Genomic DNA, 21,760 nt, shown 5'->3' on the forward strand with positions numbered 1-21,760 from the left:
CCAAACCAACAACCTAGAAAAATCCAAGAAAACAGAAAATGGAAAATAGACAAATTGAATTCCAAACAGAAAGAGTTATATATACATGTTGAGTGTCCTTCAACTTAAAAAATGAAGCTATGAACATGAAAGATAAAGTCTCCAAAGTCACTTTTTTGAAAGAAGAAAATAAAATTAAAAAAAAAAGATAAATTATTAAAGCCTTTTATCATTCACTATCTTGTTCTTTTTTACAGGGTTTGATTCTGTTATCTGTAGCTATTGGATTGGATGCTGATCCAGACAAGCCAGAAATACCACAAAATTTCCCTCCTGTGTTTCAAGATTTCTTAACAAAGTATGATTAGTGTTGTATGACTTATATATTCATTAGTCTGACTTAGAAGTAATACTTATAAAAAAAAAATCATCTAAGCACTCTGGTAATTATGTTACCCCCCTTTTTTTGTATGAAAAGTGAGGCAGAACATACCAAAAAAAGGGGTATTCTAACTCATAAGTTAAAAAAAACTTAAAGATAGTTTAAATAATTTAACTTTGCCTTTTCACCAAATCAGAATTATTGGCTTGAAAGGAAATATAATCAAGTATGTATAAGTGTGAGCCAAGGATCCATGTTAAAGACTGTACCTTGACCTATAATGATTTACTTTTATAAATTGTGACTTCGATGAAAAGTTGTTTCTTTGACACTCATACTACATCTTCCTATATCTATATAAGTGTAAAGCTTTTGACAGATGAAATCTAAAATCAATTTCTTAAATAATGTCATTTGCAATAGAAAATTTTCATACATATTTTTATTTTTTTATTTTAGATGTTTAATGAAAGATGAGAGACCTTGCTGGTCAGTGTATCAATTATTGGACCATAGTTTTTATCAAAGAAGAATTACCACACACCATTCATTATGCTCCTCACAAACCTGCTGCTACAGAAGAAAACGAGAAAAGTATGTTGTGTATTTGTTATATAAAAAAGAAGATGTGGTATGATTGCCAATGAGACAAATCTCTGTATGAGACCAGAATGATACAGAAATTAACAACTATAAGTCACCGTATAGCCTTCAACAATGAGCAATGCCCAAACCACATAGTCAGCTATAAAAGGCCCAAAATGAGTATAGTTTAGTTGTACAATGAAGAGATAACTGTATTGTATTTTAAGCTCAGACAGCATCAATTAGTGATTTGATGGTCACAAATTAAATTTACTGGCTACACGTTAGTTAACATTGTTTTCTATCAGTCTCATAGAATGGAGATAACAATACTATATTTTAAGCTCAGACGGCATCAATTGGTGATTTGATGGTTGCAAATTAAGTTTTCTGGGGACGCATTAGTAAATGTGTATTTGCAATCATCAAATTACCCATTGATGTTGTCTGAGCTTAAAATACATATTGTTATCTCCATTCTAATGAAACTTATAGAAAACAACATTAAAACATGCACTTAGTTTAATTTCGTTTTTAAGTGCTTGTGGCCAAAAGGTATGTTTAGTTATGTTTTAATTGTTCAAAAACAAAATCAATTATACAGATTAAAACAATGTTTTAAAGATTTCACTACTGTTTTAATTGATAACCATAAGTGTATTCAAATGATTAATTAGATGAGTGTATATGGATTATATATAATTTTATTGGCTTTATAAACAATATCAACATAAAAGCCAACTATGACAAGCCTTTGAGCCAGAAATGGAATTTACATCAAAAAAAAAAAATTAAAACATCAAATTAGGATTTAACTATGCATTTTTAAAAATCAATTATTTTTCAGACAAATGTCTTTCCAATATATGTACATTTCCCCATTGGCAAGCGAGATTACCCCAAAGTTTTATTTTTGACAAATTTTATCACATTCTGGAGCGTTCAATCAGATTTTAAATTGTCTGATGAAGAAGTTTGACACTGGAACAGGACATATGATATCATACTGGTATGTGCAAAAGACAAGATCAATGAGTCTATTCTATCTATTCAAACTTTCTATTCAACATTAATAGAATTTTAACCACTTAAGAGAAATGAATTCAACAACTTGTGAGAATTGGATATTGCTTGATATCAACTCCAGATTGTCTTTTCATTTGAATAGTAATAATAAACTCACCTAAGATTCTGATTGTTTATAATTATTTTGAAATTAAATAGTTGTTATCAAGCAGCTTCAAAATCTCAATACTTACGAAACCTAAAAATCATAATTTAAAAAAAAGGAAAAATAACAGGATGAGTAATAGTATTTTTATAATTATAGAACAAGACATAAACAAAGACAATGATTCAGAAGATGATGACTTAGCTGATTTACCCTTCATCGCGGCTTTAGAGGCCAGTGGACAGTCCCGTCTAACTAATGAATTTGAAGTCCTTAGGTCCCTAGGGAAAGGAGGATTTGGTGATGTCATTGAGGTAATTAAATCCAGAATAGGCATTGTATTGTGTCCTAGACTCCATTTTCTTGTTTAATTGAGCAGGTTTAATTAAACTCATCATAGATACCAGGATTGAAATTTTGTATTTGCACCAGACTCACGTTTTGTCTTCAATAGACTCATCAGTAATGCTTGATTCAAAGAAGTTAAAAAAGCTGAATTAAGGGGAGGCTTATTTATGTCAGGTCGGTGTGCCAATCTGGTCTTTAGTCTGTCTGTCTGTTGTTAGTTGGTCTTTCCTGTTTCAGTCACACTAATATTTGGTTAAAGAAATTTTACTTTAATTTGTGGTTACAACTACTATAAACTTAGCACACATGTTCATTACAATGTGAAATTTGGAAAAGATATGCCAAATAAGGGTGTTGATCCCAATTTTGTGATTTGTTGTTTTTTTGCATGAAGTCTGGTGTCTAATCATCTGATGGTTCATTATTCCTTTTTGAAATTCAGGTTTTGATGCATTCAGTACTGAAACTAGTTGTTTTGATTACCAACGAGTTTGCCATTTCAAAATCTAAAGCATTCTGGGTAATATTGTCATAGATTTTCATCACATGTTTTGATAGGTTAACAACATCTTAAACAATGAATATTCAACCAATGACATATATTAATATTTTTAATTGCTGTACAAACATTCAAATTACCCCTTATGTTCTTAGTGGTGAACTAAAAAAAAAGGACTTTTACAGAACAGTTAAATTTCTGAAAATATAATACTGCATAAGCCAAAAAACTGTCTTAAGTGAACTCATCAATCAGAACTTTTAAGCTGATCACCTGTCTAATCCAAACTAAATCATCAGTTCCTGACAAGTTAGGTTTAACAAATTTCACTGCATGTAGATTGCATTGCACAGTTGACAATTCTGTAGTCTAATCAGTCTAAGACATCTTTGTAATATATGTATATTCAGCCATCATGATTTTATTAACACTGTAAACAAACTTTTTTCTTCTTTTTCACAGGTTAGAAATAAACTAGATAGAATAAATAGACCGTTGGTTTTCCCGTTTGAATGGTTTTACACTAGTAATTTTGGGGCCATTTATAGCTTGTTGTTCGGTGTGAGCCAAGGCTCCGTGTTGAAGGCCGTACTTTAACCTATAATGGTTTAATTTTTAAATTGTTATTTGGATGGAGAGTTGTCTCATTGGCACTCACACCACATCTTCCTATATCTATATAAGAGAATACCATTGAATCCTAAAAGTAAATATTTCAACAAGAAAATTACCAGGGAGGTCAAATTACTGTCTCGTCTCAATCATGAAAATGTTGTCAGGTAACTATTTATGCCCTTTATATAGACTTGTGTTACTTACGTGGATTTATTTATTTTCATGTGGAACAACTTTCATGGATTGATATAAACTTGCAGTTTCATGGTTTGCTTGATATTACATACATTCCTTATAGGAATTTTCTTTACAAAGTTTGCAATTTGTTGAAAATTTTAATTTGTGGTTACCCTGAAATCAAGAATCCAGTAAAATCTATTGTTGAAAAAAATAATCATATTTCAAGATGAATTTTTCAATATTTGTATACAGAATAAAGAATAGTTGATTTAAAATTGTAATGACCTTAAATATATATAGATGTTGTCTGCAGTATGGCATAGATATCATATGATAAAACATTAAACTGAAGACTCATTTAAATTTGCAGTGGGGTGTGATCTTCACTTCATGTAGAAGGTTTCACTGTAACTTTGAGAAGGATAACAGCAGTTTCAAACACTACCACTTTTTTTTAGCTCACCTGGCCCAAAGGGCCAAGTGAGCTTTTCCCATCACTTGGCGTCCGGCGTCCGTCGTCGTCGTCGTCGTCCGTCGTCTGTCGTCCGTCGTCGTCCTTCGTCGTTAACTTTTACAAAAATCTTCTCCTCTGAAACTACTGGGCCAAATTAAACCAAACTTGGCCACAATCATCATTGGGGTATCTAGTTTAAAAAATGTGTGGCGTGACCCGGCCAACCAACCAAGATGGCCGCCATGGCTAAAAATAGAACATAGGGGTAAAATGCAGTTTTTGGCTTATAACTCAAAAACCAAAGCATTTAGAGCAAATCTGACATGCGGTAAAAGTGTTTATCAGGTCAAGATCTACCTGTCCTGAAATTTTCAGATGAATCGGATAACCTGTTGTTGGGTTGCTGCCCCTGAATTGGTAATTTTAAGGAAATTTTTCTGTTTTTGGTTATTATCTTGAATATTATTATAGATAGAGATAAACAGTAAACAGCATTAATGTTCAGCAAAGTAAGATTTACAAATAAGTCAGCATGACCAAAATGGTCAGTTGACCCCTGAAGGAGTTATTGCCCTTTATAGTCAATTTTTAACCATTTTTTCGTAAATCTTAGTAATCTTTTACAAAAATCTTCTTCTCTGAAACTACTGGGCCAAATTAAACTAAGCTTTGCCACAATCATCATAGGGGTAATTTGTTTCAAAAATGTGTTGCGTGACCTGGCCAATCAACCAAAGTGGCTGCCACGGCTAATAATAGAACATAGGTGTAAAATGCAGTTTTTGGCTTATAACTCAAAAACCGAAGCATTAAGAGAAAATCTGACAGGGTTTAATTGTTTATCAGGTCAAGATCTATCTGCCCTGATGTTTTCACATGGATTGGACAACCCGTTGTTAGGTTACTGTCCTTAATTGGTAATTTTAAGGAAATTTTGCCGTTTTTTGTTATTATCTTGAATATTATTATAGATAGAGATAAACTGTATACAGCAATAACGTTCAGCAAAATAAGATCTACAAATAACTTTACATGACCAAAATAGTCAATTGACCCCTTAAGGAGTTATTGCCCTTTATAGTTAATTTTTAACATTTTTCATAAATTTTTGTAAATTTGTAGAAAATATTTTCCACTGTAATTACTGGGCCAAGTTCATTATAGACAAGAGATATTTGTAGCAACAAGAAAGTTCAGTAAAGTAAGATCTACAAACACATCACTATCACCAAAACACAATTATGTCATGAATTTATCTGTGTCCATTATTTAATATGCACCAGACCAAGGTGAGCGACACAGGCTCTTTAGAGCCTCTAGTTACGATAGGTATTATAATTCCTGGATTGAGACCAGTGAGGATCCAGCGCACAGTGACTCATCAACATCCTGCTCCAAGACCACAAGTACTGGTACAACAGGTAAAACTCAATCAACCAGCGACAGCAGTTCCTTAATAAAGAACAGTCTGAATTTTATTAATTAATACTCCATTAGTTGAAATGATTATTGGAATACAAGAAGTTACAAGTGTCTCAATGGCTAGCTGGTGTCCATTTTCTCCTAGTGAAGCCGTGAAGTAGCCCATTTTATCATAACTAACAATGTAAGCTTAAATGTCTAAATCTGATTTGAGTTCTGACAGAACACATTAAGAGAAATTGGTACCAAATTGGGGATCCAAGTTTACGCTAAGGATTGCCATTGCTTTTTCAGTGTTCTAAGGTGTCGTGTACCATGAATTAATGACATTATACGTATGACTCTATTTAATTTATATCTAAATTACAGTTTAAAATTTTCTAAAGAAACCGAAGTAGATATTTTATATACTGTATAAAATAAACAAGATATTTAGTAGGAGGGCATTTTATTTTTTTAATCGGTACTCGGAAAGCTTTTACTCTTCTCAAATTATATACAGTATAAAATAAATAAGATATTTAGGAGGGCAATTTTTTTTTAAGTCAGTACTCAGAAAGCTTTTACTCATATCAAATAAAGTGGAAATTCGTTAAGAAAACAAAGACCTAGAAGATTATATTGGGAGTTTGGACAAGATAATATTTAGATTTAATCAGCTTCCTCAAATTCATTAAGGCATTCTCCTACAAGTGTTGACTCTGAATCTGATTGTGTAAACACACAGTATTGACTTTGTTACAACCAGAAAGCAAGCAGTCTGTTTGCACATTAAGCAACGTTTAAATTGCCCTCTATGATACAATTAATCTGGAATGCAACATGCATAAGTTCAAAAGGCAAACTTTCACTGCTATTTGAGTAATTGCTTGATTTGTTTGATGTAATATGTATGGGTTATTAAATGAAGAAGATTCAACTTGTATCTGTGTAAAAGTTTTGAAGATTTCAAATCGTTGTAGCTATTTAAGTAATTGGAGTATCTGTTTGAAGTCTTTGATATCTATCACATACAAATGAGCAGAGAATCAACTTGGGTGTGAAAAACTTCAAATCAACTTGGAAAATTTCAAAACATTTTGTAAACATGTGAGAAAGGTTTTTCTTCATAGTTAGACAAGATAGATAAAAATTTGTTAGCGGTTGGAAAAAATGGGGAAGTGTAGGGACAATTTTTTTTTTTTAACAATTTTATGTTTTTGTTGAAAAAGTTTTGGAATTTTCATGTGTTTGTTGTCTATTTGTATTGAAATTTTAAGAATTTAGCATAAAAGTTTGGTGATTATTGAAAGTAGAACCATATGTGTAAATCAACCTTGCCTTATTACATATTAAAGTTACTAGTAGTGTTTGCTTTTGTATACAACATGTTACTTAGCAGTTTGTTCCCCATGAATTCTATATTTACATCTGGGAATTGGAATAATTAGCAAAAATAAATAAAAATGAGAAGAATAATATCATTAGGGTTGTCTGCAGGGTGATGAGGAATTTAATGGCATAGGAATCCGAAAGGCTCATCAACTTGTAACTTAATCTCATGAAAAACTTTTAATGGCTCTAAAGAAGTAATTTAGGGCAAAAGATGTTTTCACCAGCCTTCTCCTCTGATCCATTTCATTTCTCAACAAACATTTATCATGAATTAAATGCATTTTTGAATGGTTTAAAGACTTTTGTCAACAATTTGAAGATAAACTGTGAAATTTGGCTAAGTTTCGGTTATAATTTAGAAGTAAATATCTGTACTGAGGTTGATAGGGGAGGTCAGAGGTCACCTTAGTAATGAGAATTTGTCTAAATCTTGGCAAATGATGATCTAGACTCTGGTTTTTGTGTGGCGCCTCACTTGTATATCAGTCATTAATCATTCCTTAGTGACAGTTTGTCCACAATTAGGCCAAAGTCAAATTATTTTGTTGATAATTAGAAAAGGCCAGTGCAAAAATAATATTGGTTAAAAAGTTATTTTTTATTTTTTTTAAATTCCAGGTTTATTAATGCAAGGCGAAGAATAGTGCAACCAATGATTGACCAATCAAATAGAGCAGGTAAGAATATGAATATTTTTGTAATATTTGCCACTGGACACTTCAGCAATTAGTATATATTAATTCCCTTATACAAAATATTAGTTTGTTTTTTGCCAAACTTTTATACTAATAACCTAAAAAAAAAATCAAACTTGAAAAATTCATTTCAATTTTAAAACATAAAACTTTCCATGTATTTTTAACTATGCAAATTTACACTCCTCCCCCTTTCTGGATTTAAACCTTCTGGTATGGAAATACATCAAGCATTTCAATTTCAATCCAAATGGCCATTTAATTGCCTAAGCTTTAAGGATTATAAATTATTGTGACTTGCAGAATGCCAACCTGACAATAGAATACGAACAAAAAAATAAACACAAAAATTATGATTTCCTTTTCTTAATTAAAATCTAATGTATATTGTTTAGTAGGTATAAAAATGACGGAAATGAAATGAAGACATTTGTCATTATAACCACATTACCATTGGTTTTTCTCTATAAAATTCATGACACGGTCATTTTGGCATGTTGCAAATGAAACAATAAACCATTGTAGTCTTACATAATATTAAACCCATAAACCCATCAACTGTCAAAAATATGCAAATAAGAGAAAAGTATTAACTAAATTTACTTCCTTCTGCATGTTCCAGTTATATATATTTAAAAACCTTAAAGATTTTATACATAATTCATAAAGCATTTAGTGCCTTCTAGTATAGTGCAAGTTGATGCCTTTTATTGAGGAACAAACTTTTTTATGTCGTAATAAAAATATTAATTTTTGTCGTCTTTGTTTCTGGTCTTTGTTTCTGCGGAACTTCAACAGTAGTTTGCATAATAATTAGTACTTAAGTGCTTTATAAATATATGCAAACTTGCTTTTTATTTTCTTTTCTATCAATTTCTCACTTGTGCGCTGATATTTTTTATCTACAAGGCTATTTTCGCCCTCGGTATCCTGATATTTTAAAAAGCTATTTAACACAAAATTGGCATATATCATCAGCAATTTAGTTTTCATCTGTGGGTTGTTGTTAATTAGCTCTCTGTAAGCAGTCTAAAGGTAAAACTCTGAGATGAAACTTTTATCTTTGGTGGCATGGCTCTTATGCAAATTGCATTTCTTTTAAGCTTGTTATTCTTGACAGAATCTCACATCTCCTGAGGAGCGAAAATCTTTCCAATTGAAATTCCTCTTCCCTCATAACGAGGGTCTGTAAGTGGGTACTAAATGGTTTAAATGTGATCTAGATGTACCTCTAAGTGTTCCCTATCTGTTTTCAGTTTATACAAGGCCATTCTTTGTTTCACATGCTGTTAGGAGTAAGATATTCTCTCAAAAAAACTATGTATATAAGCACTATTGTTCGGCAATAAAAGTGTTTTTTTGTTAATAGCACTTTAGGTTCAAAACAGTAATATTAATTTTGTCGAAATTTCAAATGTCGAAAGTATTAATACAATCGGTGAAGTTTCTAACCACAAATATTTGATCTGAATACAAAATAATTATACTGCATGTAAAAACAGATGTTTCATAAAGATAAATACTAAGGCAAACATAATCATTGTCTTAATCTTTTCAGCACCAGGAGGTCATGGATATAGTCCAGAGAGTATGGGTTGGGATAGCCAGGCCATGGCACATATGAGTCCTCACAGTAAGTAGTTTAAACACCCCTGTACATATTTTGTGTTCTGATAAATTGAAAGATCAGATTAAGATGAATCTGTTAATCTCAGATTAGGCTTAATAGTTCATCAAAGGTTGAGTAAATTTGTTCACAGTTTAAGTGTAATTTGTTCACAATTTAAAAGTTAATGTGAAGCTTAATTGGTTCAAAGGATAAGCTCATAGAAAACAAACAATGTACAAATTGTTAAAGCACATGAAATCTTTCTGAATTAATATTGAGATTGAATGTGAAGGAGATATTGGGTATATACAAATGAGACAGCTACCTAATAACATGTAGAAGAAAAAATAAGACATTTTTTGAAGTTCTGTGTCATATTGGGCTTAAATAAGCAAAGCAAAAGTATATAGCAATGCATACTTATAAAGTGACAATTTAAGTTTGAAAGAATTAATTACATGATAAAAAATTTAATATTATTAATTTTTTTTAATTCCAGTGTTCCAAGGAAGACATGGTAGTGAAATGTATGATCAAATGAAGGGATATTCTCATATGGAAGGACAAAGATACGATATGCTTGGAGTTCAGGGTATGCATAGTAGTGACATGTTCGGAAGTACTGCTGTCACTGGCAGTAGTTCATACTCTCAGATGTCACAGTTACGACCACCAGTTCATTCGCAAGCAATGCTAATACCAGGGCATCCGCATCATATGATGATGGGACACGGAGCCCACGGCATGAGTCCCATGTCAATGGGATCTGCTCAAAGTCCTCCATTACATGGCAGCTTGGACAGTATGGGTGCACACATTCAGGATATTCATGCTGGATAAAAATCAGGAGTAAAACATTGTGCTTTAAAAAGAACAAGGAAATTTGGCTTGGCCTGCGAACATAATTAAGCCAAGGAATAAAGCGTGACTTACAAGTATTTGTGGGTACGGTAGTTTAAAACTACGGCCTATTTTATTACAATCACGGTGATCTCTCAATCATTTAGCAGTCACTCATTGTGTGGAATCTAATTCCTAACGGTTGCAGGCTAGCCAAGGGAAGTAACTGGTGTGCTAGTCAATCTAACAGAGTAAGGGAGTCGACAACTGACTGCAGTTTTAAAACTAGTCTTCACAACTTGTTATAATGGGATATGGGGAAAACTACGCAAAAGTATTATTAAAAAAAAAACGCAGTTCATGTTGACAATGAGTTGCCAAGTATTATATATGTATTTTGTTGTCTCTGGACAAGAAACACGTCTTGGTCACATATGTGCCGCATACCTCATGATGATCAAAATAAATGTACATTTGAATGGCCATGACTTTGTAAAGCATTCCACGTCAAAGTATGTTCTGTCAAACATCAACTCTTCAGTTGAAGGAATATGTTTTTGTGCCATGGAATATTTGAATTTTTTGTCACATGACATTGTTAAACCAATCAGAAGAGTTGCCCTGTAGTGGGGTGACCAATTAAATTAAAGCTTTAAGATTTACCTCATTATTATTCCTTTGTAATTATAGCCAGTTCCATTGTGTTGGAAGTGGACATTTTATGTAATGGTGCATGTTAAAAAAAGTATTTGGTGCAAATTATTTGTATAGTAAAGATGTTTGTTGAATGTATGTTTATATATGTTATTGTGTATGAAAGTGAAAAATCATTATTTGGAGAGTTTTTTCTTTGTGTGACATTTTTATACTTTCTGGCCAGGCTGTTTAGATCTACTTGCAGTTTAATTTGTAAATGTTTTGTTGTTTTTGTTGAAGTTTGTTTGAATATTTTTTTTAGATTGAACAAATTTTAAGCTTGATATTTATTCGATCTGCCAGATTTTATTTTTTTTGATAATTAACCAATTTGTTTTTGGTTTGTGATTTGTTACAGAATGATTTTTTTTGTTTTTTTCTTTTATCTAAGAACAAGTACTAAGTTATTTCTAAGTGCTGACCATTTATTTATGATGTTTTTAAAAAAATGTTAAAGTGCAGATTTTAAACTGGCATGTAATTACTACATGTGTATTTAATTGTAAAGTAATATTAATGTCAGAGACTGCTGAAATCTTTCCTTTATCTTTTTGTACTGATTTTAACTAGAGAAAGACATATTTATATGTATATCTGTAGCAATTATTTTAGATTGTTTCAAGATGTCCGATATTACATTTCTTAACTATACTTCTTTTATGATTCCCCAATAAATATATATTTACATTTTTAGCTCACCTGGCCCGAAGGGCCAAGTGAGCTTTTCCCATCACTTTGCGTCCGTCGTCCGTCGTCGTCGTCCGTCGTCCGTCGTCCGTCGTCGTCGTCCGTCGTCCGTCGTCGTTAACTTTTACAAAAATCTTCTCCTCTGAAACTACTGTGCCAAATTAAACCAAACTTGGCCACAATCATCATTGGGGTATCTAGTTTAAAAAATGTGTGGCGTGACCCGGCCAACCAACCAAGATGGCCGCCATGGCTAAAAATAGAACATAGGGGTAAAATGCAGTTTTTGGCTTATAACTCAAAAACCAAAGCATTTAGAGCAAATCTGACATGGGATAAAATTGTTTATCAGGTCAAGATCTATCTGCCCTGAAATTTTCAGATGAATCGGACGACCTGTTGTTGGGTTGCTGCCCCTGAATTGGTAATTTTAAGGAAATTTTGCAGTTTTTGGTTATTATCTTGAATATTATTATAGATAGAGATAAACTGTAAACAGCAATAATGTTCAGCAAAGTAAGATTTACAAATATGTCAACATGACCGAAAAGGTCAGTTGACCCCTTTAGGAGTTATTGCCCTTTATAGTCAATTTTTAACCATTTTTCGTAAATCTTAGTAATCTTTTACAAAAATCTTCTTCTCTGAAACTATTGGGCCAAATTAAACCAAACTTGACCACAATCACAATTGGGGTATCTAGTTAAAAAAATGTGTGGCGTGACCCGGCCAACCAACCAAGATGGCCGCCACAGCTAAAAATAGAACATCGGGGTAAAATTCAGTTTTTGGCTTATAACTCAAAAACCAAAGCATTTAGAGCAAATCTGACAGGAAGTAAAATTGATTATCAGGTCAAGATCTATCTGCTCTGAAATTTACAGATGAATCGAACAACCTGTTGTTGGGTTGCTGTCCCTGAATTGGTAATTTTAAGGAAATTTTGCTGTTTTTGGTTATTTATCTTGAATATTATTATAGATAGAGATAAACTGTAAACAGCAATAATGTTCAGCAAAGTAAGATTTACAAATAAGTCAACATGACTGAAATGGTCAGTTGACCCCTTTAGGAGTTATTGCCCTTTATAGTCAATTTTTAACCATTTTTCGTAAATCTTAGTAATCTATTACAAAAATCTTCTCCTCTGAAACCACTGTGCCAAATTAAACCAAACTTGGCCAAAATCATCATTGGGGTATCTAGTTTAAAAAATGTGTGGCGTGACCCGGTCAACCAACCAAGATGGCCGCCACAGCTAAAAATAGAACATAGGGGTAAAATTCAGTTTTTGGCTTATAACTCAAAAACCAAAGCATTTAGAGCAAATCTGACATGGGGTAAAATTGTTAATCAGGTCAAGATCTATCTGCCCTGAAATTTTCAGATGAATCGGACGACCTGTTGTTGGGTTGCTGCCCCTGAATTGGTAATTTTAAGGAAATTTTGCTGTTTTTGGTTATTATCTTGAATATTATTATAGATAGAGATAAACTGTAATCAGCCATAATGTTCAGCAAAGTAAGATTTACAAATAAGTCAACATGACTGAAATGGTCAGATGACCCCTTTAGGAGTTATTGCCCTTTATAGTCAATTTTGAACCATTTTTCGTAAATCTTAATTATCTTTTACAAAAATCTTCTCCTCTGAAACTACTGGGCCAAGTTCATTATAGATAGAGATAATTGTAAGCAGCAAGAATGTTCAATAAAGTAAGATTTACAAACACATCACCATCACCGAAACACAATTTTGTCATGAATGCATCTGCGTCCTTTGTTTAATATTCACATAGACCAAGGTGAGCGACACAGGCTCTTTAGAGCCTCTAGTTTATCATTTCAATGCCAGAATGAACAAAAAATAACTGAAAAAGATGTATCAAATTTTCAGAAAATCTTAGACAATCATGCACGAGGTTTACCAAAAATACACTGAAATTGATTATTGTCTGAATGTGTCTGACTATGAGAAAATGAAAGATTGCAATGATGTGTGTGGTGAAGTGTGGAGCTGAGCTTGATGCTTAGGGACTTGTGAAAAATTTTAGGGAATTTTAATACGAGATTGTCAAATATTTTGAGCAAAATTCCAGAGAAATAAAAATTGTTGTAATAAACTAATTGCTTGTGTTTTATTATATTTGTTTGTCCAATATGTACCTGTTATTAAATGAGGTGGACGATATCAAAGGGCCATTCATTCAAAACTTGTAAGTCAAAGGAAGGATTTGTATCTTACTATCAAATCCTTGGTAGAAGAAAAGCTGACAACAACAACATGGCAAAAAAAAACAACAAGAAACAACTAGCTTAAATACAAACATGTCAATAAAAAACTGGATAGAAAAATTCATTGGCCTTTAGTATCAAAATCATACTTGGTCAAAATACAAAAATGTCAACACAAAAAATCATACAAAAATACATTGGCCCTTAGTATCAAAATCATACTTTGTTAAAATACAAAAATGTCAACAAAAAACATCATAGAAATATACATTGGCCTTTAGTATCAAAATCATACTTGGTCAAAATACAAAAATTTCAACAACAAAAATCCTAGAAAAATACATTGGCCCTTAGTATCAAAATCATACTTGATTGAAATACAAAAGTGTCAACAAAAAACTTCATAGAAATATACACTGGCCTTTAGTATCAAAATCATACTTGGTCAAAATACAAAAATGTCAACAAAAAAAATCATAGAAATATACATTGGCCTTTAGTATCAAAATCATACGTTTGTTAAAATACAAAAATGTCAACAAAAAACTTCATTGAAATATACATTGGCCTTTAGTATCAAAATCATACTTGGTCAAAATACAAAAATGTCAACAACAAAAATCATAGAAATATACATTTGCCTTTAGTATCAAAATCATACGTTTGTTAAAATACAAAAATGTCAACAAAAAACTTCATTGAAATATACATTGGCCTTTAGTATCAAAATTATACTTGATTGAAATACAAAAGTGTCAACAAACAACTTCATGGAAAAATTCATTTGACTTTAGTATCAAAATCATACTTGGTTAAAATACAAAAATGTCAACAACAAAAATCATAGAAATATACATTGGCCTTTAGTATCAAAATCATACTTGATTGAAATACAAAAATGTCAACAAAAATCTTCATAGAAATATACATTGGCCTTTAGTATCAAAATCATACTTGGTTAAAATACAAAAATGTCAACAACAAAAATCATAGAAATATACATTGGCCTTTAGTATCAAAATCATACTTGATTGAAATACAAAAGTTTCAACAAAAAACTTCATAAAAAAATACATTGGCCTTTAGTATCAAAATCATACTTGATTGAAATACAAAAGTGTGAACAAAAAACTTCATAAAAAAATACATTGCCCTTAAGTATCAAAATCATACTTTATTAAAATACAAAAATGTCAACAAAAAACTTCATAGGAAAATACATTGCCCTTAAGTATCAAAATCATACTTGGTTAAAATACAAAAATGTCAACAGAAAACTTAATTGAAAAATATATCTTTAGTATCAAAATCATACTGTACAAAATGTATTAAAATACAAAAATGACAACAAAAAACTTCATAGAAAAATACATTGCCCTTTAGTATCAAAATCACTTGGTTGAAATGAAAAGGAACAAGAATTCATATCTCAAATTTTCATTCAAAGATAAAATTTCAAATCATAAAAAAAGAAGATTTGCACTTGTTGAAACTGAAGATTGAAGATTTAAAAGATGATAAAAATGATCAGTCAAATATTTGATTTTTCCATGATTCATATGGTACCAAAACTAGTTCAGATAAAACCTTCTGATTAGATATAAGAAGATGTGTTATGAGACAAGTCTCCATCCAGGTCAAGGTCTTCAACAAGGAGCCCTGGCTCACACCATACAGCAAGCTATAAAGAGCCCCCAAAATGACTAGTAAGTTTCATTTTTATGCCCCATCTACGATAGTAGAGGGGCATCATGTTTTTTGGTCTGTGTGTCTGCCCACCTACAATAGTAGAGGGGCATTATGTTCTAGTCTGTGTGTCTGTTCGATTGTTCGTTTGTCTGTCCTGCTTCATGTTAAAGTTTTTGGTCAAGGTAGTTTTGGATTAAGTTGAAGTCTAATCAACTTGAAACTTTGTATACCCTATGATACGATCTTTCTAATTTTAATGCCAATTTTGATTTTTTGACCCAAATTTCACTGTCCATTGAACATAGAAAATGATAGTGCAAGTTTCAGGTTAAAGTTTTTGGTCAAGGTAGTTTTTGATTAAGTTGAGGTCCAATCAACTTGACACTTAGTACACATGTTTCCTATGACTTGATCTTTCTAATTTTAATGCCAGATTAGATTTTTCACCCAAATTTCACAGTCCACTAAACATAGAAAATAATAATGCAAGTGGGGCATCGGTGTACTATGGACACATTCTTGTTCTTCATGTCTTTTATCATATAGATACATAAAGTACAACAATTGAGGGAAAGAAAATATGAAATAAAGTCTCCAAATTTTTCCCTACTGATTTTCATAGTCCATTTTCAGGAATCTTTTGCCTGAAATGCATGACAAATTTATTAAGATCAATTTATATTGTTTATTTCTTTAACAGTCATTCATAAAAATAAAGAATAAAGTATGTATATTTATATATTCAAATCTTTTAGAATATGTTGACATGGATTCACCTTCATTTTCATTTCAACTAATATAAAAAAGAAGATGTGGTATGATTACCAAAGAGACAACTATCCACAAAAGACGACCAAAATAACACAGATATTAACAACTATAGGTCACCGTACGGCCTTCAGTAATGAGCAAAGCTTACTGCATAGTGAGCTATTAAGTTAAGTTTGATTTTTTATACTGAACAATTATACGTTGAGAAATTAAGATAGAAAAAGTACTGTGAAGGTTTTCTTACTTGTTTGGTATCAGTTTTTGTTGATTTAATTTTCCCTTCTATCAACGAAAAATGAAATACATATTTTTATTGAGTTAAAAAGTGTTCATTTTACATCTACAAATTTAAAACATCACAAACCAACATTGATTACACATACCAAAAAATGTTACCAAAGAAGAAAAGCCTCTACCTAGAAAGCTCCCAACAACCATATGTTAAGTATATAACCTTTTATATAGGAGAATATGTGAAATACAACAAAATGAAGGAAAAAATAATATATAAATAGAAAAATAACAAAAAATCTTGATTGACCATTATAAACCAGGCACTTACTATCTGAGGAGGAATAATCAAGAACAAGATTGCAAATATCAAATATGAATAGAAGATCAAAAGAGCATTTCCCAAAAACGAACTGACATCAAATATAATACTATTAAATATGTAGTAACCTAGTGTTATCAGGTTGTCAGTATCAACTATAGTGTTGTCAGTATCCACGATAATAATATCAGAGTTGTCAGTATCCACTGTTGTGTTATCAGAGTTGTCAGTATCCACTGTAGTGTTATCAGAGTTGTCATTATCCACGGTAATGTTATCAGAGTTGTCAGTATCCACTGTAGTGTTATCAGAGTTGTCAGTATCCACTGTAATGTTATCAGAGTTGTCAGTATCCACTGTAGTGTTATCAGAGTTGTCATTATCCACTGCAATGTTATCAGAGTTGTCAGTATCCACTGTAGTGTTATCAGAGTAGTCAGTATCCACTGTAGTGTTATCAGAGTTGTCAGTATCCACTGTAGTGTTATCAGAGTTGTCATTATCCACTGCAATGTTATCAGAGTTGTCAGTTTCCACTTTAATGTTATCAGAGTTGTCAGTTTCCAATCTCATGTTATCAGAGTGGTCAGCATCTACTGTAAGGTTTTCAAAGTTGTCAGTATCTACTGTAGGGTTATGAAAACTGTAGATACCTAGAATAGATATCAGAGTTGTTGGTACCTGTTATAGTGTTTTCTGTGGAGTTAATATCTACTATAGTGTTTCCAGAGCTATCAGTATCCACTTATTGTTTTCAGAGTTGTCAATCTCAACTGCAGTGTAATAAGAGTTGTCAGAGTTGTCAGTATCAACTGTAGTGTAATGTCCATTATAATATTATCAGAGTTGTCAGTATCGACTGTAGTGTTTTCCGAGTTGTTAGTATCGACTGTAGTGTTATCAGAGTTGTAAGTATCTACTGTAGTGGTACATAGTTGTCAGTATCGAATGTAGTGTTATCAGAGTTGTAAGTATCTACAGTAGTTTTATAAAAGTTATCACTATCTACTTGGTGTTTCCTAAGTTGTCAGTATCCACTGTAGTGTTTCCAGAGCTGTCAGTATACACTCAGTGTTTTCAGAGTTGTCAGTCTCAACTGCAGTGTAATAAGAGTTGTCAGAACCTACTGTAGTGTAATGTTATCAGAGTTGTCAGTATCGACTGTAGTGTTATCAGAGTTGTCAGTATCGACTATAGTGTTATCAGAGTTGTTAGTATCAACTTAAATGTTATCAGAATTGTCAATATTCACTGTATTGTAATAAGAGTTGTCAGTACTCATTGTAGTGTTATCAGAGTTGTCAGTATCGACTGTAGTGTTATCAGAGTTGTTAGTATCCACTTAAATGTTATCAGAATTGTCAATATTCACTGTATTATAATAAGAGTTGTCAGTACCCACTGTAGTGTTACTAGAGTTGTCGGTATCCATTGTAGTGTTATCAGAGTTTTCAGTTTCCACTGTAATGTTATCAGAGTTGTCAGTTTCCACTCTTATCTTATCAGAGTTGTCAGTTTCCACTCTAATGTTATCAGAGTTGTCAGCATACACTCTAATGTTATCAGAGTTGTCAGTTTCCATGGTAGTGGTCCAAGAGTTTTGAGTATCTACTGTAGTGTTATCAGGGTTGTCAGTATCAACTATAGTGTTATTAGGAATGTAAGTTTCAACTGTCGTGTAATCAAATTGTCAGTATCCAGTAATAGAATGAAATTCAAAACAGTGTGGCTGTGGCCATTGATTGACACATTAAATTCATCCATTGACTGGGACAATTTAGGTGAACGTTTGTATGTAGCGACCACTGCTCACTATGTACTTTTTAAAGACACTTAAACTATGGGGTCACAAAAGGTTCTCAACACCTTAATAAAGTAATTCGAAAAATTAATCAGAAATAACACGATGGTTTGATTTATATCAATTATATAAATAAAAACATATAGGTTATTCCTGATTAATTTTTCGAATTATTTTATAATTAAAGGCGTTAAGAAACCTTTGGTGACCCCACATTTTAAATGTCTATCGTAGGTACGTCGTGAACAGTGGTCGTTACAGACAAACGTTCACGTAAATTGTCCCAGTCAATGGATGAATTTAATGTGTCAATCAATGGCCACAGCCACACTGTTTTGAATTTCATTCTATGTTATCAAAGATGTCAGTATCCAGTAATATGTTATCAAAGTTGTCAGAATCCACTGTGGTGTTATGATCAGAGTTGTCAGAATCCACTGTAGTGTTATCAAAGTTGTCAGTATCCACTATAGTATTATCAGAGTTGTCAGTTGTCTCTTAATTGATATCAGAGTTGTGTCCAGTCATATTATCAGATTTGTCACACGTTTAACCAACTTTTAAGTCTGAACGACTTTCTAACATGTATATATTTATATATCAAATATGAATAGCTACAAATAAACTCAAAGAGATAACCATAAAAAATAATAAATGTATCCACAGACAATATTCGTAGATAATCGTGTTCTTTTTTTTTTATATTCAGCATTATTTATCTTGTTATCACAATGAAATAAATCTTATATCTTTAATCATTGTATTGATGTAATATTACATATTTGTAGGTATTAATTTTTGTCATACTAGTATCTTTATTTTGTCTTTTGTGTTATTTTCAGAAATAAAGTCGGTTGTATTTACTTTGTTAGCCAGATCTGTAATGAGTCAACCAGTTTTTAGTCAGATGTTTTGTTATCGTGTTATTGGGTTATTGTTATTACTTTGATATTTTGTTGAGTAAATGTTAAATCTTCCAAACCAGTGTTATTGACATATTTATCGCTTTTCATCATGATTCGTCACAGTGCTATTATCAGATATCTCGTTCGTCAAAACGTTATTGTTAAAATCATGATTAGTCGGTTTATAATTGTTAGAATCAATGTGTTACTGACAAAAGTATGTTTGATTTTAAGTCATTGTTATAATCTTAATAACAATAATTTTAATAACAATCATGTGTTAAATATTACTCAATGTGTTATTGTTAGAATCATGATATTAGTCAATGAGTTATTGTTAGAATCATGATATTAGTCAATGAGTTATTGTTAGAATCATGATATTAGTCAATGTGTTATTGTTAAAGTCATGATATTAGTCAATGAGTAATTGTTTGAATCATAATATTAGTTTTTATCATATATTTAGGAGTAAATACAGTAGTTTTGAATATATGATAAATAGCCTGCTGTTTAATCCATATCGCGCAACATTAATACGCACCCTTTATCGCATGGCTACCCTTTATCGCACCCCTACTCGGATTTACAATTAGTCAATGTGTTATTGTTAGAACCATGATATTATTCAATGTGTTATTGTTGCAACCATGATATATTAGTCAATGTGTTATTGCTGCAACCATGATATTAGTCAATGTGTTATTGTTTTAATCATGATATTAGTCAAATGTCATTGAAAGATATGTTGTTCGCCATGATATTATTGTTAGACTCATTATTAGTTTATGTGTAATCGTTATAAATCATGATTAGTAATTGTTTCATCGTTTTATTGTTAGATATGTCGTTAAGTATTATAGTATATGTTAAAACCATGATTCTAGTCAATGTGATATTGTTAGAATCATAATATTAATCAATGTGTTATTGTTTTAATCATAATATAAGTCAATGTGTTATTGTTAGAATCATAATATTAGTCAATGTGTTATTGTTTTAACCATGATTCTAGTCAATGTGTTATTGTTAGAATCATAATATTAGTCAATGTGTTATTGTTTTAATCATAATATTAGTCAATGTGTTATTGTTTTAATCATAATATTAGTCAATGTGTTATTGTTTTAACCATGATTCTAGTCAATGTGTTATTGTTAGAATCATAATATAAGCCAAATTTGTTGTTGTTAGAATCATAATATTAGTCAATATGTTACTGTTTTAATCATAATATTAGTCAATGTGTTATTGTTTTAACCATGATTCTAGTCAATGTATTATTGTTAGAATCATGATATTAGCCAATGTGTTATTTTTTTTAATCATAATATTAGTCAATGTGTTATTGTTAGAATCATAATATTAGTCAATGTGTTATTGTTTTAACCATGATTCTAGTCAATGTGTTATTGTTAGAATCATAATATTAGTCAATGTGTTATTGTTTTAATCATAATATTAGTCAATGTGTTATTGTTTTAATCATAATATTAGTCAATGTGTTATTGTTTTAACCATGATTCTAGTCAATGTATTATTGTTAGAATCATGATATTAGCCAATGTGTTATTTTTTTTAATCATAATATTAGTCAATGTGTTATTGTTAGAATCATAATATTAGTCAATGTGTTATTGTTAGAATCATAATATTAGTCAATGTGTTATTGTTAGAATCATGATATTAGTCAATGTGTTATTGTTAGAATCATAATATAAGTCAATGTGTTATTGTTTTAATCATAATATAAGTCAATGTGTTATTGTTAGAATCATAATATTAGTCAATGTGTTATTGTTAGAATCATAATATTAGTCAATGTGTTATTGTTTTAATCATAATATAAGTCAATGTGTTATTGTTAGAATCATAATATTAGTCAATGTGTTATTGTTAGAATCATGATATTAGTCAATGTGTTATTGTTAGAATCATAATATTAGTCAATGTGTTATTGTTTTAATCATAATATAAGTCAATGTGTTATTGTTAGAATCATAATATTAGTCAATGTGTTATTGTTTTAATCATAATATTAGTCAATGTGTTATTGTTAGAATCATAATATTAGTCAATGTGTTATTGTTAGAATCATAATATTAGTCAATGTGTTATTGTTTTAATCATAATATTAGTCAATGTGTTATTGTTAGAATCATAGTATTAGTCAATGTGTTATTGTTAGAATCATAATATTAGTCAATGTATTATTGTTAGAATCATAATATTAGTCAATGTGTTATTGTTTTAATCATAATATTAGTCAAT

The 21,760-nt window shown here is 31.0% G+C and overlaps 2 protein-coding genes across 3 annotated transcripts; both read left to right on the plus strand.

The window, feature by feature from the left end:
* The first annotated feature begins 829 nt into the window (after nucleotides 1–829).
* LOC139518150 (uncharacterized) lies at nucleotides 830–5,796 on the plus strand. The gene is made up of 4 exons (XM_071309843.1): nucleotides 830–955; nucleotides 2,277–2,431; nucleotides 3,427–3,490; nucleotides 5,711–5,796. Exons 1-4 carry the CDS (start codon nucleotides 835–837, stop codon nucleotides 5,794–5,796), a joined length of 426 nt encoding a protein of 141 aa, XP_071165944.1. The 5' UTR covers nucleotides 830–834.
* Nucleotides 3,649–10,534, plus strand: LOC139516268 (homeobox protein Meis2-like). 2 transcript variants are annotated; one of them, XM_071306265.1, is made up of 5 exons: nucleotides 3,649–3,743; nucleotides 5,543–5,819; nucleotides 7,628–7,686; nucleotides 9,263–9,337; nucleotides 9,813–10,534. In XM_071306265.1, coding segments are annotated over exons 2-5 (477 nt in total). In that variant the 5' UTR covers nucleotides 3,649–3,743; nucleotides 5,543–5,817; the 3' UTR covers nucleotides 10,154–10,534. The 2 variants fall into 2 exon arrangements, with proteins under 2 accessions (XP_071162366.1, XP_071162367.1); XM_071306266.1 differs by having other exon boundaries at nucleotides 5,543–5,634.
* Nucleotides 10,535–21,760: the final 11,226 nt, after the last annotated feature.

Source organism: Mytilus edulis, chromosome 3, assembly GCF_963676685.1.
Source record: "Mytilus edulis chromosome 3, xbMytEdul2.2, whole genome shotgun sequence".
NCBI classification, from domain to species: domain Eukaryota; kingdom Metazoa; phylum Mollusca; class Bivalvia; order Mytilida; family Mytilidae; genus Mytilus; species Mytilus edulis.

Bases quoted from the DNA above. Each gene is read 5' to 3' on its own strand.
- LOC139518150 (XM_071309843.1), top strand. From the start codon at position 835: ATGAGAGACCTTGCTGGTCAGTGTATCAATTATTGGACCATAGTTTTT. The intron at 2,432-3,426 runs GTAATTAAATCC...TCTTTTTCACAG, and splicing joins GATTTGGTGATGTCATTGAG to GTTAGAAATAAACTAGATAG. The intron at 3,491-5,710 runs GTAATTTTGGGG...ATACTCCATTAG, and splicing joins GTTTGAATGGTTTTACACTA to TTGAAATGATTATTGGAATA.
- LOC139516268 (XM_071306265.1), top strand. The intron at 7,687-9,262 runs GTAAGAATATGA...TAATCTTTTCAG, and splicing joins TGACCAATCAAATAGAGCAG to CACCAGGAGGTCATGGATAT. The intron at 9,338-9,812 runs GTAAGTAGTTTA...TTTTAATTCCAG, and splicing joins GGCACATATGAGTCCTCACA to TGTTCCAAGGAAGACATGGT.